This window comes from Scyliorhinus canicula, chromosome 13 (assembly GCF_902713615.1).
Source record: "Scyliorhinus canicula chromosome 13, sScyCan1.1, whole genome shotgun sequence".
In the NCBI taxonomy this organism is placed as follows: domain Eukaryota; kingdom Metazoa; phylum Chordata; class Chondrichthyes; order Carcharhiniformes; family Scyliorhinidae; genus Scyliorhinus; species Scyliorhinus canicula.
Genome location: NC_052158.1, coordinates 4,949,196 through 4,966,298, shown reverse-complemented (window position 1 = coordinate 4,966,298; position 17,103 = coordinate 4,949,196). Strand labels below are relative to the sequence as shown.

The 17,103-nt window shown below is 48.2% G+C and overlaps 1 protein-coding gene across 1 annotated transcript in view; it reads left to right on the top strand.

Moving 5' to 3' along the window:
- The first annotated feature begins 13,721 nt into the window (after positions 1 to 13,721).
- Positions 13,722 to 17,103, top strand: part of LOC119975844 (zinc-binding protein A33-like) — a 413,200-nt gene continuing 409,818 nt past the window's right edge. The window contains exons 1-3 of the mRNA XM_038815724.1: positions 13,722 to 14,273; positions 14,364 to 14,459; positions 14,553 to 14,785. Of these exons, the coding sequence (XP_038671652.1) occupies positions 13,866 to 14,273; positions 14,364 to 14,459; positions 14,553 to 14,714 (666 nt within the window). The 5' untranslated portion in view covers positions 13,722 to 13,865 and the 3' untranslated portion in view covers positions 14,715 to 14,785. The remainder of the gene's footprint in view (positions 14,274 to 14,363; positions 14,460 to 14,552; positions 14,786 to 17,103) is intronic.

Sequence of the window (17,103 nt, the reverse complement as noted above, 5' to 3'; positions counted from 1 at the left end):
TCTATGTCTTCGAATGCCTTTGCCCACCATTGCCGCCCCGATTCCTGGGTCTTTAAAATAACCTTTATTGTCACAAGTTGGCTTACATTAACACTGCAATGAAGTTACTGTGAAAAGCCCCTCGTCGCCACATTCCTGTGCCTGTTCGGGGACATGGAGGGCGAATTCAGAATGTCCAATTCACCTAACAGCACATCTTTCGGGACTTCTGGGAGGAAACTGGAGCACCCGGAGGAAATCCAAGCAGACACGGGGAGAACGTGCAGACAGTGACCCAAGCCGGGAATCGAACCTGGGCCTGGCACTGTGAGGCAACAGTGCTAACCACTGTGCTACCGTGCTGCCCACTTACCAATTTATTTGACTTCCTCCCCTCTTCTTTTTCTCTTCCAAACTGGTGTTATTTTTGTTTCACTTCCTTTCTTAACGCAGTTTGCTAATTTTCGATGGGGTTTTGGGCCCCCCGGTATTTTTAATGAAACAGTACTGTCGCTATTCTCACCAATGGTTCCTTTCTCGTGCTCAGATTCTCCGAGGCACCTCGAGAAGGAGTTGGTTTTTAAAAAAAGCTTCGGCGGATGTGCAGATCGGCAATCAGTTCCTGACACATTCCAAGATAAGCAGGCATTCCAAAGCATTCCTAAAGCTAAATCTACCGCACTTTTCATTGACGGTGAGGTGATCCCCCTGAAAGGCGATTCTTGACTTGAAATCCTGCTGAATTATGCCTTTCGACTGCTGACAAAAGACACCTCCTCTCTAGTTTTGTTTAAAGATTGGGTTTTCATTGAAGATCTTTCTGGAAATCCTCCTTCATCGCCAGTTTTGATTAAAACCGTGCTTTAAAAAAAACATCATTCTGAAAAACCTTGCGGGAGTCTTGGGCGGCATGGTAACACAGTGGGTAGCGCTGTTGCTTCACAGCTCCAGGATCCCAGGTTTGATTCCCGGCTTGGGTCACTCTCTGTGTGCGGAGTCTGTACGTTCTCCCCTTGTCTGCGTGGGTTTCCTCCGGGTGCTCCGGTTTCCTCCCACATGTCCCGAAAGACGTCCTGTTAGGTGGATTGGACATTCTGAATTGTCCCTCTGTGTACCCGAACAGGCGCCGGAATGTGGCGACTAGGGGCTTTTCACAGTAACTTCATTGCAGTGTTAATGTCAGCCTTCTTGTGACAATACAGATTATTATTATTATTGCTCCTTACTGTTTTGGTAGTAGAGAACAAAAAGCAAGAGAATAGGTTGTCACACCGTAGGTTATTTCACCAGCAAGACCCTATATTAAAATTGAGAAAAATTATTAACGATATTAAAAAATTCCCCTTCCAACAATCCAGTGACAACGACAGCACAGTTAGAGCAATATATCCAGCATAACAAAACAAATCCCACTTCATCAGTACTGACTTTTCAGTATAAGTCAACCAGATAAACCAAAATTATTTAACTTCAGAGCATACAGCATTCTAACACTTAGACCAAAATAGAGAAGGGTTTACACAGATGTCAAACCAAGTTTCCGAACAAAAATGTTTACGTCGTCTGGGCAGTCAAAGAAGTGGGGCGGGGTTCACCGTCCCTCTGCACCCATTTTCTCCGTCCCAGCAGCCGGCCAATGGGGTTTCCCATTGTGGGCACCCCACAATGTCGGGAAAACCGGGGGGCTGGGGGGGGGGGGGGGGGGGGGGGGGGGGGGTGAGTGCGCTGCAGGTGATGCGGAGGATCCCGGCGATGGATAATCCTGCCCGTGATCTTTTCCCCCCACAGAGACTTGAAGATGGGCCGGGTACAGAAGCCAAACCCTCCTTGAATCGGGCAGATTTTGCCCTGTTAAATGCTGCCCCTTTTCTTCGCCACCTCTGTGCTAAGGTCCTGGAACAGCCGGATCGAGTTTAACGTCCCGGTGCTCCCTGGCCCACTGCAGGATCTGCTCCTTTTCTTTAAAATTATGTAACTTTATGATGATTTATGATTATTGCTCAAGGGGGGGTTCTTCTGCTTGAGGTCTCGGTCGCAGCGGGCGATTAACCTAAGCTAATTCTGGGGAGGATTTGAGAATTTTGCTGGCTATGCATTCTGCTGGGCCATTGCCCTTCCTCCCCGCCAGTAAACCCACGAAGTGGATGTTTTGTCTTCGAGACCCGTTTTCCAGGTCACTTGCTTTATTTATTAAATACTTGTTCGATTCCAGGGCCGAAGACAAGTTTTTTTTGCGGCCGTGATCCGCTCGCTGTGGCCGGAGACGGCCACTTCCATATTTTTGACCGTGTCTCCCCCATGCCTCCATATTTTTGTTCACCCCTTCCGATTGACTTGAAATTTGGTTCAGGGACTCACCTACTGACCTTTGCACTTCTCTGCCCAGCCCCCGATGTGACTGGTGTCCTCGGCTGATGGCCGCACGGTTGCCTGGGGGGGGGGGGGGGGGGGGGGGGGGGGGGGGGGGTACACTCGCTGCCGCCATTTTGTCCGCTACCGATTTTAGGGAAGTTTCTGAGTCTGAGGAACACACTGGGCTCTCCTAGTCTTGTGTTTTTTTAGGCATTCTTCTTTGCTGTACTGTTTCACCCAGCAATTTCTTTTATAGTTGTGGTTACCGCTACCGTTTAGCGCGATACAGATTTTGTTCGGGTCGGTGTGAGTCCAGATGCGTTCACTCCGTTTACATTCAGCGGAGGAAGTCCATCCTTCTGGGGAGATACCCTTAAAGTTTTCATAGTCATTTTGTTTATTGTGATTCAGGAGTTCCAGAGCATCATTTTCCTTCCTGACCCTGTGCTGCATCTCCTCAACTCTCACTGCAGTTAAGGAGTAAATGTGAAGACCATACTCGTTTGAAATTTCCGTTGAATGTGAATTGGTTATCGCGGTGTTCCTGAATTTTCCCATCCAATATTCTCAAAAGTTCTCCGAAGTAGCTGGAATCCTAGTCCTGATGTCTCTGCACGTCTGTTCCACAACCTCCTCACATTCTTGCAAACACCATCTGCCCACTTCTCTGCTCGATGCATGCCATTGACTTTTGTTGGTGGAAATAGAGCAAAGATGTTTTGTTCATGTTTTGTATCATTAACTGGCTTCCTCTCAATGTGGGGCTGGATTCTCCACGGGCGGGACACTCTGTTTTGCCGGCAGCCTGGGGGGTTTCCTGACGGCGTGGGGCTGCCCCACAATGGTAAACCCCATTGACCAGCCGCTGTCACGGAGCATCCCGCCGGCGGGGTAAAACAGAAATGTGTCGCGGCGGGGCGGAGAATTCAGCCCCTGATTTTTAGTAACATGGAAGACTTTCATTTACAAAAAACAAAGAAAAGTACAACACAGGAACAGGCCCTTCGGCCCTCCAAGCCCGTGCTGACCATACTGCCTGACTAAACTAAAATCTTCTACACTTCCTGGGTCCATATCCCTCTATTCCCATCCTATTCATGTATTTGTCAAGATGCTCCTTAAACGTCACTATCGTCCCTGCTTCCACCACCTCCTCCGGCAGCAAGTTCCAGGCACCCACACAGGGACCAATCAACATGTACAAACACCGCAGCCAATCACCAGTTAGAAAACACTCACTATAAATGCAGAGGGCACCACGGTTCCCGCTCATTCTGGGTGCTGCCTCTGAGTGTAGCAAGAACTCATCCAGCCCAGCACAGACTTACAACACGTGCTGAGAGAATTAACTGGTTCGGACAAGGCTTAGGTCTCTAGTTTAAGTTAGCATCATTTAGACCCACAGTCATCGTGTGTTAGTTAGTTAGAAATAGTTAATAAAATTGAGTTGAACCTTCATCAGTGTTGGAAGTGTCTGTTCATTTCTCAAGTCTACACTAGCCAACACTTCACAGGGGGTGAATGTGGTGAATGTATTATATTAATAATCCACCAGTGTATTTGTATTTGTATCTGTGCTATGTTGTTGCCCTTGTGAGCTTCTCGTATGGGCCATTGTATGGCATTATCCATAGGGGAACATGTTGAGACATGTATGGGCTCCGCCCATGCCTCCTCCCCTTGAAGGGAAGTATAAAGAGCAATCGACCTGCAGGCAATTCTCAGCATTGGTTCAGTCGCAGGCAGGCACTGTTCTAAGTTGATTAAAGCCACGGTTTACTTCTACTCATGTCTCGAGTGAATTGATGGTCGCATCAGTCTGTCTCTCTCTGTCCCTCTCACTCTGTCTCTCTCACTCTCTCTCTCCTTCTCTCTCTCCCTCTCCTCTCTCTCTGTGCCTCTCTCTCTCTGCCTCTCTCTCTGTCTGGCACTCTCTGACTTTCTCTCTCTCTCTCTGTCTCTCTCTCTCTCTACCTCAGCTGACTGGGTAGAGTGTCTGTCAGTCTTGGGTGGAGGTTTCTTGCTCAATGGAATGGATGAGAGAGAGAGATTCAGGGTCAGCCTCCAGTATATAGACCTTTCTGGTATTTTCCAGAAAGTTCTGTCGTGTCCTCCAATCAGGGTGCAGCCCTGAATTGGTTTGGATGTGTGGGGAAGGTTGTCCTTTTCCTCTGCCCAGGTGCCATTCTGTCCGGAGAGAGGGTTCAGATACAAATGCCTCCTTAGTCTCTGCTGAGATTATGTTTGTCTTGTGCCCATTAGCGCTCCTTCCTTCTGATGCTTCCAGTCAGCACCTGACTGCTGAAGTCCGGTGGGGCTGCGCTCTGTCTGCTTTTGCCAGACTGCGGATTTCAGCAGACTTTGGACAAGTCTACTTTTAAATCCCAGCATCCTCCCCGTTGGCCAACTTTTAGGTTCAATGTCCCGGCAGCCATTTGGCTACAAGAGGTCAGTTGGCAAAATTAAAGCACATTACACTGTCCGTGTGGAGTTTGCACATTCTCCCCGTGTCTGCGTGGGTTTCGCCCCCACAACCCAAAAATGTGTGCAGAGTAGGTGGATTGGACACGCTAAATTGCCCCTTAATTGGAAAAAATAATTGGGTAATCTAAATTTAAAAAAAAAAAAAAAAATTAAAGCACATTGGATTGTGGGTAATGTAGTGACGTGGTTCGGGAATTAGTGACAGACAGGAAACAGAGAGTGGGAATAAATGGATCTTTTCCCGAGTGGCAGGCAGTGACTTGTGAGGTACCACAGGGGTCAGTGTTTGGGACCCAGCTCGTCACAATATATATAAACGACCTGGATGAGGGAATCCAGCAGAGGGCAGCAGATCCAGCAGAGGGCAGCAGAGCAGAGCTACTGATCAGCTGTTCTGGGGAAATTTGCATACGTGCAGTGCGGTCAGCCTAAGTTGAAGGTGAATCTGCGAAGGGGACCCGAGGAGTTTGAGTGAAGGCAATCATCCAGCAGAGGGCAGCAGAGCAGAGCTACTGATCAGCTGTTCTGGGGAAATTTGCATACGTGCAGTGCGGTCAGCCTAAGTTGAAGGTGAATCTGCGAAGGGGACCCGAGGAGTTTGAGTGAAGGCAATCATCCAGCAGAGGGCAGCAGAGCAGAGCTACTGATCAGCTGTTCTGGGGAAATTTGCATACGTGCAGTGCGGTCAGCCTAAGTTGAAGGTGAATCTGCGAAGGGGACCCGAGGAGTTTGAGTGAAGGCAATCATCCAGCAGAGGGCAGCAGAGCAGAGCTACTGATCAGCTGTTCTGGGGAAATTTGCATACGTGCAGTGCGGTCAGCCTAAGTTGAAGGTGGTTTGTGGAGAGGCTGTTGGCAAGTGACAGTTAAACCCGAAACACTTCGTGAGTGTTTCCCACCCCACGGTGGTTGGGAAGCGGGAGCAGGGGCCTGTCGTGAAGGTGAGTGAGTGCCTTTAAATTTGCTTACCTTTGAGCGGGAGCAGGGTTTGAGGTAATATCAGGTAAGCTCTTCCTTTCTTTTTCTTTTTCTTGTTATTTTTTAAATCTAGAGGTGATGTCAGGGAAGGCAGTACAATGCTCCTCCTGCAGAATGTTTGAGGTGAGGGACGCCGTCAGTGTCCCTGCTGATTTCATCTGTGGGAAGTGCACCCAACTCCAGCTCCTCAAAAACCGTGTTAGGGACCTGGAGCTTGAGCTGGATGAACTTCGGATCATTCGGGAGGCAGAGGGGGTCATAGATAGGAGCTTCAGGGAAATAGTTACACCAAAGACTGGAGATAGATGGGTAACTGTAAGAGGGACTGGGAAGAAGCAGTCAGTGCAGGGACCCCCTGCGGTCGTTCCCCTGAGTAACAAGTATACCGTTTTGGATACTTGTGGGGGGGACGACTTACCAGGGGTAAGCCATGGGGTACGGGCCTCTGGCACGGAGTCTGTCCCTGTTGCTCAGAAGGGAAGGGGGGAAAGGAGTAGAACATTAGTAATTGGGGACTCAATAGTCAGGGGCACAGATAGGAGATTTTGTGGGAGCGAGAGAGACTCACGTTTGGTATGTTGCCTCCCAGGTGCAAGGGTACGTGATGTCTCGGATCGTGTTTTCCGGGTCCTTAAGGGGGAGGGGGAACATCCCCAAGTCGTAGTCCACATTGGCACTAACGACATAGGTAGGAAAGGGGACAAGGATGTCAGGCAGGCCTTAGGGAGCTAGGATGGAAGCTCAGAGCGAGAACAAACAGAGTTGTTATCTCTGGGTTGTTGCCCGTGCCACGTGATAGTGAGATGAGGAATAGGGAGAGAGAGCAATTAAACACGTGGCTACAGGGATGGTGCAGGCGGGAGGGATTCAGATTTCTGGATAACTGGGGCTCTTTCTGGGGAAGGTGGGACCTCTATAGACAGGATGGTCTACATCTGAACCTGAGGGGCACCAATATCCTGGGGGGGAGATTTGTTAGTGCTCTTTGGGGGGTTTAAACTAATTCAGCAGGGGCATGGGAACCTGGATTGTAGTTTTAGGGTACGGGAGATTGAGAGTATAGAGGTCAGGAGCACAGATTTGACTTCGCAGGAGGGTGCCAGTGTTCAGGTAGGTGGTTTGAAGTGTGTCTACTTCAATGCCAGGAGTATACGAAATAAGGTAGGGGAACTGGCAGCATGGGTTGGTACCTGGGACTTCGATGTTGTGGCCATTTCAGAGACATGGATAGAGCAGGGACAGGAATGGTTGTTGCAGGTTCCGGGGTTTAGGTGTTTTAGTAAGTTCAGAGAAGGGGGCAAAAGAGGGGGAGGTGTGGCACTGCTAGTCAAGGACAGTATTACGGTGGCGGAAAGGATGCTAGATGGGGACTCTTCTTCTGAGGTAGTATGGGCTGAGGTTAGAAACAGGAAAGGAGAGGTCACCCTGTTGGGAGTTTTCTATAGGCCACCTAATAGTTCTAGGGATGTAGAGGAAAGGATGGCGAAGATGATTCTGGAAAAGAGCGAAAGTAACAGGGTAGTTGTTATGGGAGACTTTAACTTTCCAAATATTGACTGGAAAAGATATAGTTCGAGTACATTAGATGGGTCATTCTTTGTACAATGTGTGCAGGAGGGTTTCCTGACACAATATGTTGACAGGCCAACAAGAGGCGAGGCCACATTGGATTTGGTTTTGGGTAATGAACCAGGCCAGGTGTTAGATCTGGAGGTAGGTGAGCACTTTGGAAACAGTGACCACAATTCGGTGACCTTTACGTTAGTGATGGAAAGGGATAAGTATACCCCGCAGGGCAAGAGTTATAGCTGGGGGAAGGGCAATTATGATGCCATTAGACATGACTTAGGATGTGTTGGTTGGAGAAGTAGGCTGCAAGGGTTGGGCACACTGGATATGTGGAGCTTGTTCAAGGAACAGCTATTGCATGTTCTTGATAAGTACGTACCAGTCAGGCAGGGAGGAAGGGGTCGAGCGAGGGAACCGTGGTTTACCAAAGAAGTGGAATCTCTTGTTAAGAGGAAGAAGGAGGCCTATGTGAAGATGAGGCGTGAAGTTTCAGTTGGGGCGCTTGATATTTACAAGGAAGCGAGGAAGGATCTAAAGAGAGAGCTGAGACGAGCAAGGAGGGGACATGAGAAGTCTTTGGCAGGTAGGATCAAGGAAAACCCAAAAGCTTTCTATAGGTATGTCAGGAATAAAAGAATGACTAGGGTAAGAGTAGGGCCAGTCAAGGACAGTGGTGGGAAGTTGTGTGTGGAGGCTGAGGAGATAAGCGAGATACTAAATGAATACTTTTCGTCAGTATTCACTCAAGAAAAAGATAATATTGTGGAGGAGAATGCTGAGACCCAGGCTATTAGAATAGATGGCATTGAGGTGCGTAGGGAAGAAGTGTTGGCAATTCTGGACAAGGTGAAAATAGATAAGTCCCCGGGGCCGGATGGGATTTATCCTAGGATTCTCTGGGAAGCCAGGGAAGAGATTGCTGAGCCTTTGGCTTTGATTTTTAGGTCATCATTGGCTACAGGAATAGTGCCAGAGGACTGGAGGATAGCAAATGTGGTCCCTTTGTTCAAGAAGGGGGTAGAGATAACCCCGGTAACTATAGGCCGGTGAGCCTAACGTCTGTGGTGGGTAAAGTCTTGGAGAGGATTATAAAAGATACGATTTATAATCATCTAGATAGGAATAATATGATTAGGGACAGTCAGCATGGTTTTGTGAAGGGTAGGTCATGCCTCACAAACCTTATCGAGTTCTTTGAGAAGGTGACTGAACAGGTAGACGAGGGTAGAGCAGTTGATGTGGTGTATATGGATTTCAGTAAAGCGTTTGATAAGGTTCCCCACGGTCGTCTATTGCAGAAAATACGGAGGCTGGGGATTGAGGGTGATTTAGAGATGTGGATCAGAAATTGGCTAGTTGAAAGAAGACAGAGAGTGGTAGTTGATGGGAAATGTTCAGAATGGAGTTCAGTTACGAGTGGCGTACCACAAGGATCTGTTCTGGGGCCGTTGCTGTTTGTCATTTTTATAAATGACCTAGAGGAGGGCGCAGAAGGATGGGTGAGTAAATTTGCAGACGACACTAAAGTCGGTGGAGTTGTAGACAGTGCGGAAGGATGTTGCAGGTTACAGAGGGACATAGATAAGCTGCAGAGCTGGGCTGAGAGGTGGCAAATGGAGTTTAATGTGGAGAAGTGTGAGGTGATTCACTTTGGAAAGAATAACAGAAATGCGGAATATTTGGCTAATGGTAAAATTCTTGGTAGTGTGGATGAGCAGAGGGATCTCGGTGTCCATGTACATAGATCACTGAAAGTTGCCACCCAGGTTGATAGGGTTGTGAAGAAGGCCTATGGTGTGTTGGCCTTTATTGGTAGAGGGATTGAGTTCCGGAGCCATGAGGTCATGTTGCAGTTGTACAAAACTCTAGTACGGCCGCATTTGGAGTATTGCGTACAGTTCTGGTCGCCTCATTATAGGAAGGACGTGGAAGCTTTGGAACGGGTGCAGAGGAGATTTACCAGGATGTTGCCTGGTATGGAGGGAAAATCTTATGAGGAAAGGCTAATGGACTTGAGGTTGTTTTCGTTAGAGAGAAGAAGGTTAAGAGGTGACTTAATAGAGGCATACAAAATGATCAGAGGATTAGATAGGGTGGACAGCGAGAGCCTTCTCCCGCGGATGGAGGTGGCTAGCACGAGGGGACATAGCCTTAAATTGAGGGGTAATAGATATAGGACAGAGGTCAGAGGTGGGTTTTTTACACAAAGAGTGGTGAGGCCGTGGAATGCCCTACCTGCAACAGTAGTGAACATGCCAACATTGAGGGCATTTAAAAATTTATTGGATAAGCATATGGATGATAAGGGCATAGTGTAGGTCAGATGGCCTTTAGATTTTTTTCCATGTCGGTGCAACATCGAGGGCCGAAGGGCCTGTACTGCGCTGTACCGTTCTATGTTAAATGTAACATTTCCAAGTTTGTTGCTGACACAAAACTGGGTGGAATTGTGAATTGTGGGGAGGATGCAAGGAGGCTTCAAGGCCATTTAGACAAGTTGAGTGAGTGGACAAACACATGGCAGATGTAGGACAACGTGGCTAAATGTGAAGTTATTCACTGCGGTGTGACATACAGAAAGGAAGAGGATTATTTAATTGGTGATGTATTGGGAAGTGTGGATGTACAAAGGGATCTGGGTCCTTGTACAGCAGCCAATCAAAGTGGAGAGGCAGCTGCAGCAAGCAATTCGGAAGGTGAATGGTTTGTTGGCCTTCATTGTGAGAGGATTGGAGTTCAGAAGTAGGGATGTGTCGCTGCAGTTATACAGGGCCTTGGTGAGACCACACCTGGAGTATTGGGAGCAGTTTTGGTCTCCCTGCCTGGGAAAGGATTTACTTGTCACAGAGGGAATGCAGCGGAGGTTCACTCGGCTGATACTGGGGTTGGGGGGACAGTGCAATGAGGAGAGATTGGTTCGACTGGGCCTGTGTTCACTCGGGTTTGGAAGGATGATGGGAGATCTGTGTGTTTGTGTGGGCGTCACCCCCAGCAACCCAAAGCAATGCAGGTGGATTGGTCACGATAAATTGCCCTTTAATTGGGGAAAACTAAATTTAGTGTACCCAATTCATTTTTTCCGATTAAGGGGCAATTTAACGTGGCCAATCTGCCTAACCTGCACATCGTTGGGTTGTGGGGGTGAGACCCACGCAGACACAGGGAGAATGTGCAAACTCCACACGGACAGTGACCCAGAGCCGGGATCGAACCTGGGACCTCGGCACCGTGAGGCAGCAGTGCTAACCACTGCGTCACCGTGCTGCCCTGGGGAAAACATTTTGTTAAACTAAATGTGTGCTGCAAGGGCAAAACTGACCAAGAATTGTACATAAGTCCCGAAAGACATGCTTGTTAGGTGAATTGGATATTCTGAATTCGCCCTCCATGTACCTGAACAGGCGCCGGAATGTGGCGACTAGGGACTTTTCACAGTAACTTCATTGCAGTGTTAATGTCGGCCTACTTGTGATAATAAAGCTTATTATTAATATAATTATTATTATAAGATCTGATTGAAACGTATAAAATTCTAACAGGTCTGGACAGACTGGATTCAGGGAGGATGTTTTCCCTGGTTGGGGAATCTCGAACCAGGGGACACAGTCTCAGGATACGGGGCAGAACATTCAGGACTGAGATTAGGAAATATTTCTTCATTCAAAGGGTTGTGAATCTATGGAATTACTGACCACAGGAGGTTACCACAAGTCCCTGAAATATTCCCTGGCTCTACCCTCCTGACACAACACTTGCCCTGGAGCATCTCGACATCAAGGCCTCCTACGTCAGACTCCTATTCATTGACTACAGCTCCGCCTTCAACACCATAATCCCAGCCAAACTCATATCTAAGCTCCAAAATTTAGGACTTGACTCCTCTCTTTGTAACTGGATCCTCGACTTCCTGACCCATAGACCACAATCAGTGAGAATAAACAACAAATCCTCTTCCTTGGTAGTCCTCAATACCGGGGCCCGCAAAGCTGCGTACTTAGCACCCGACTATACTCCCTCAGCACACACGACTGTGGGGCAAAATTTGGCTTCAACTCCATCCACAGGTTTGCTGATGACACGACCACAGTGGGTCAGATCTCAAACAACGATGAGTGGGAATTCAGGAAAGTGGGCAGCATAATCAAAGACCCCTCCCACCCAGGTTATTCTCTCTTCTTCCATCAGGCGGAAGAAACTAAAGTCTGAGATCACGCATTTCAAAATCAGTTTCTTCCCCGCTGTTACCAGACTCCTGAATAACTCACCTGTGGACTGAACTGATCTCTCCACACATCGTCTCGACTCAGTAGTACTACACTTCGTATGCTTCACCCAATGTCTATGCATTTACATTGTGTATCTATCGTATGTTTTTCATGTATATAACAATCTGTCTGGACTGTACACAGAGCAATATGTTTCATTGTACCTCAGTACACGGGACAATAAACCCAAATCCAAATATTCAAGAAAGAGACAGATAATTGTTTACATTTCAATGGCATCAAGGGGTTTGGGGAGAAAGCGGGAATGTGGCATTGAGATAGAGGATCAGACACAATCATATTGAATGGTGGAGCAGGCTCGAAGGGCCGAATGGCCTCCTCCTGCTCCTTTTTTACATGTCTGTGTTTATGTGTGAGGTTTGGTGGGGGGCGGGTTTGTCCCTGTGCTTGTAGGGGAGGGGGTTCCCCGTATCCCTGGGGGATGGGGCCGGCGGAAGTCCGCGCATGCGCTGGAGCGTCAGCCACTGCTGACGTCATACCGGCGCATGCACGGGGGACAGGGTCTCTTCCGCCACCGCCATGGTGGAGACGTGGCGGAGGTGGGAGTAAAAGAGTGCCACCACGGCACAGGCTCGCCCGCTGATCGGTGGGCCCCGATCGCGGGCCAGGCCACCGTGGGGGCACCCCCCGGGGCCAGATCGCCCCGCTCCTCCCCCCAGGACCCCGCCGCCCACCCACGTCGCCAATCCCGCCGGCACCAGACGTGCTTTGATTCCCGCCGGCGGGAACAGCTTGTCAGAGGCGGGACTTCGGCCCATCGCGGGCCGGAGAATCGCCTCTGGGGGTCCACCGACTGGCGCAGTGCGATTCCCGCCCTTGCCGATTCCCGGGTGGTGGAGAATTCGGGCCACGGCGGGGGTGGGATTGACGGCGACCCCGGGCGATTCTCCGACCCTGCGGGGGGGGGAGGGGGGGGGGGGGCGGAGAATCCTGCCTCAGCTCTCTGTGCACAGAGAGCAAAATCCCATCCAATGTGTCAAAGAGCAGCACGGAGTTAATTCCTGATGGATTGGGGAAAAGGGTCAGGAATGACCAGGATGCTGAAGAGAGTTGAGATTCTCGTCATTCACAAAAAGTCCAATCTGGTCAGTGTGTGAAATAGTCCGTCCCAATCAAACTGCCTGTGCCCAGCTTCACACGCTGATCCCTGTTTGGGCAGAGATGTGAAAGTGAGTGTCTGCCTCCTCAAAACCAGATCGTTCCCCATTGGCAGCTTTGATTGGCAGCCTGCCCTGGAGAAGGAAAACTCTGATTTGAAACCCCAGCCATGGGTCAAATAATAAAGTCTTCATTGGCTGACAGTGCGGAAGGAGACAGGCCAATGGTCTGGGTGTAGAAAGAGCTGCTGAGGCTCTCCAGCTTGTTCAGTATCGAGGAAAAGGACAAGTCTAAAGTTAAAAGCTGCAGCCTTTCAGCTGCTACACTGTGACACACATTACAGCAGCTCAGAGCAGAGAGCGGCTCTGTACAAACCGCACCCACTTCAATATACTCACTGTGCAGCTTGTTCAACAAATCAACTCAACCAACACCTCGATCATCAACATGAAAAGCCCTTAGGGCTGGGGGAGGAGTCAGCCAGCACCAGAGACATTTCAGACTCATTTTTAATTCAAATATTATTCTTGGAAAAAATTCAGACAACCGTGTAATTCTCCACAGCTGATTTTTATTTAAAAAATCTTCATTTTCACAGTGATATAAGTTTCGGTCAAAATTCATAACAAATAAATACCAAAAATCTAACTTGAATTGGAGTCAGGCTGGGTTTACGTAAAGGGACAGGTCAGGAGGAGCTGGACAATATGTTTCAGTTTGTGTTTCCCACAAAGTAAAACACAGTTTGACCATCCATGCCTGGGGCTGCTTTGAGACAGAAGCATATGAAGGAGAGCAGCAGGCTGCCAGTCACTCACAGGACAAAATCCCCACCTCCTCCCATCCTCTCTCCACCCACCCCCACCACCAACAGACCTTCACTCTCATCGCCTGAGTTCAATTATTCCCCGTCACTCCCTCTAACCCGGTTTATTCTGAATTCTGCTCCGGCTTTTATCTCCAACTCCCAAAGCAATCGGACCGAGAGCAGCAAACAACAATAATTCCTTGAGGATTGCAGTGAACGTCATGAGGGAGTTACTGAACTGAATGTGTTCAGCAGCAGAGCAGGAACATTGGAACTGAAAGTGGTTTGAATTAGGAAGTGCTGAGTGTGAACATGGCTTCCAGACAACAGGAGGAAAGTTGGACCGAGGAGGCAATTTGTCCCATTTGTCTTGATTTCTTCACTGATCCGGTTTCACTGGAGTGTGGACACAACTTCTGCCGCTCCTGTATCACCCAGTGTTGGGAAAAGGAGAGAAATTCCTGCCCGGAATGTCGACAGGAGTTTCCAGAAATAAATCTCAGAACCAATCGGGTCTTAGCGAATCTAGCTGAGAAAGCTCGAAAATTTAAGCTGAATCAGAAAGAGAAGGAACGTAAACTTCACTGTGAGGAACATCAGGAAGAACTGAAGCTGTTTTGTGAAACTGACAAGAAATTGATCTGTCTGATTTGTAGAGATTCGCGGGAACACAGAGAACACCGCTTCATCCCGATTAAAGAAGCTGTTGAAATCTACAAGGTAAAAGGGAACAGATTTGATCACCTGATTATTTGATCATATTTTCAGGGTCTAACACTTTTATTTTCTGATTTTCTCTCCCAATCCCAGGATGGGGTGAAATCTTCCTTAGATTCTCTCACACAGAAGAAATCGACGGTTCTAGAAATGGAGCAGCAGCAGAAACAGAAGATTTCCCAAATTAGGGTAAAGTCTCCCTGTGCTAAACTTCCAAATTTAATTCATTATTTTGTTGTTTTTATGACACAAACATATTATTTTTAATGTTTCTTCTTATAGAAACAGTCGGTCAGTCTGCAGAGCCACATCACATCCGAGTTCACTAAAATGCACCAGATTCTCACTGAGAAAGAGCAGCGTTTCATCCGAGATCTCAGGGAAGAAGAGGAAAAAATTCTAAAAACAATGGAGAAAATCTTTGTGAAATTCAGGAGAATTTAAACTCTATTCAGGAGAAACTCTCAAAGTTGGAAAAGCAGTTGGAACAAAAAGACGGAGTGAGATTTCTGAAGGTGAGGGATTATATTTCAGTTCAGTGAAAGTTCACAGTCACAACATGATCCACACGAGCCTCCTCCCATCCTACTTCATTTCCCTGTCAATATATCCTTCTGTTCCTTTATCCCTCATGTGTTTATCCAGCTTCTCATTAAATGTATCCCTGGCTTTCCCTGGGTGGGTGGAATTAAATGCTGTCCCCCCCCAGGGTACATTTAGTCAGGGTGTGGGGTGAGGGGAAGGGGACATGGGGAATGACACTGTGTGGAGTTTCAGTTGTCTTTCCATCTCTACACAGATTAAGTCCGTGGTGGTAAGTCTTGTGGGACAGCCTTCCTGTAACCAATTCAGCCCCTTAACAGGGCAATTAATGTTCTCATCCTGCTGTCACTGGTATTCACCCAGCAATGAGCAGGGGTCTCACAATACGGGAAGCCTGGAAAATCAAACCCTGTTGGGATTACTGGTGGGATTCTGGGAGGGGGTGGGGGGAGAGATGGTGGGATTGAGGATGTAGCGGGAATGCCCTTGTTCAGTTGCACTGTGTACCTGATTGAGGGACTGGAAGAGGTTCACGCTCCCGCTTCCTCTGACTGATAGTTCTTGACTCGAGGATTTTATAAAAAACATTGGGTGGCACACTGGTTTGCACGGTGGTTAGCACTGTTGCTTCACAGCGCCAGGGTCCCAGGTTGGATTCCCGGCTTGGGTCATAGTTTGTGCGGAGTCTGCACGTTCTCCCTGTGTCTGCGTGGGTTTCCTCCGGGTGCTCCGGTTTCCTCCCACAAGTCCCGAAAGACGTGCTGTTGGTGAATTGGACATTCTGAATTCTCCCTCTGTTTACCTGAAGGGGCGCCGGAATGTGGTGCCTAGCGGCTTTTCGCAGTAACTTCATTGCAGTGTTAATGTAGGCCTACTTGTGACAATAAATATTATTTTTAAAAAGTTATCTAGGGGGGATGGCAGGGAAGACAGTGCAATGTTCCTCCTGCAGAATGTTTGAGGTGAGGGACACCATCAGTGTCCCTGCTGATTTCACCTGTGGGAAGTGCAGCCATCTCCAGCTCCTCAGAAACTGCGTTAGGGAACTGGAGCTGGAGCTGGATGAACTTCGGATCATTCGGGAGGCAGAGGTGGTCATAGATAGTAGCTTCAGGAATGTAGTTACTCCGAAGAATCAAGATAGATAGGTGACGGTGGGAGGGGCTGGGAGGGAGCAGTCAGTGCAGGGATCCTCTGTGGTCGTTCCCCTCTGTAACAAGTATACCGTTTTGGATACTGTTGAGGGTTGGTAAACTTGGAGCGTGGATTGGTACTTGGGACTACGATGTTGTGGCCATTACAGAGACATGGTTAGAACAGGGACAGGAATGGTTGTTGGAAGTTCCGGGATACAGATGTTTCAGTAAGAGTAGGGAAGGTGGTAAAAGAGGTGGAGGAGTAGCATTGTCAATCAAGGATAGTTTAACGGCTGCAGAAAGGCAGTTTGAAGGGGATCTGCCTACTGAGGTAATATGGGCCGAAGTTAGAAATAGGAAAGGAGCGGTCACGTTGTTAGGAGTTTTCTATAGGCCCCCAAATAGTAATAGAGATGTGGAGGAAGAAATTGCAAAATAGATTATGGATAGGTGTGGATGTCTCAGGGTAGTTGTAATGGGTGACTTTAACTTTCAAAATATTGATTGGAACCTCTGTAGGTCGAACAGTTATGATGGGGCAGTTTTTGTACAGTGTGTGCAGGAGGGTTTCCTGACACAATATGTGGATAGGCCGACAAGAGCGGGGGCCACATTGGATTTGGTACTGGGTAATGAACCAGGCCAAGGGTTAGATTTGTTTGTGGGAGAGCACTTTGGAGATAGTGACCACAATTTGGTGTCTTTCACTATTTCAATGGAGAGGGATAGGGCCATACGGCAGGGCAAGGTTTATAATTGGGGGAGGGGTAATTATGATGTGATTAGGCAAGAATTAGGGAGCATAAGATGGGAACAGAAACTGTCAGGGAAAGGCACAAATGAAAAGTGGAGCTTGTTCAAGGAACAAATACTGCGTTTCCTTGACAGGTGTGTCCCTGTCAGGCAGGGAGGAAATGGCCGTGTGAGGGAACCATCGTTCACAAAAGAGGTTGAATGTCTTGTAAAGAGGAAAAAGGAAGCGTATGTAAGGATGAGTGATGCACTATCAATTACGACGAGACGGGAGTAGAGACCCGTTATAATACCGTAATACCAGTATATACAATATAATACAACAGTGGTGACCATCACAATGAGAAAACAAGGTTCAGTTGGGTCGCTTAAGGGTTACAAGGTAGCAAGGAATGAGCTAA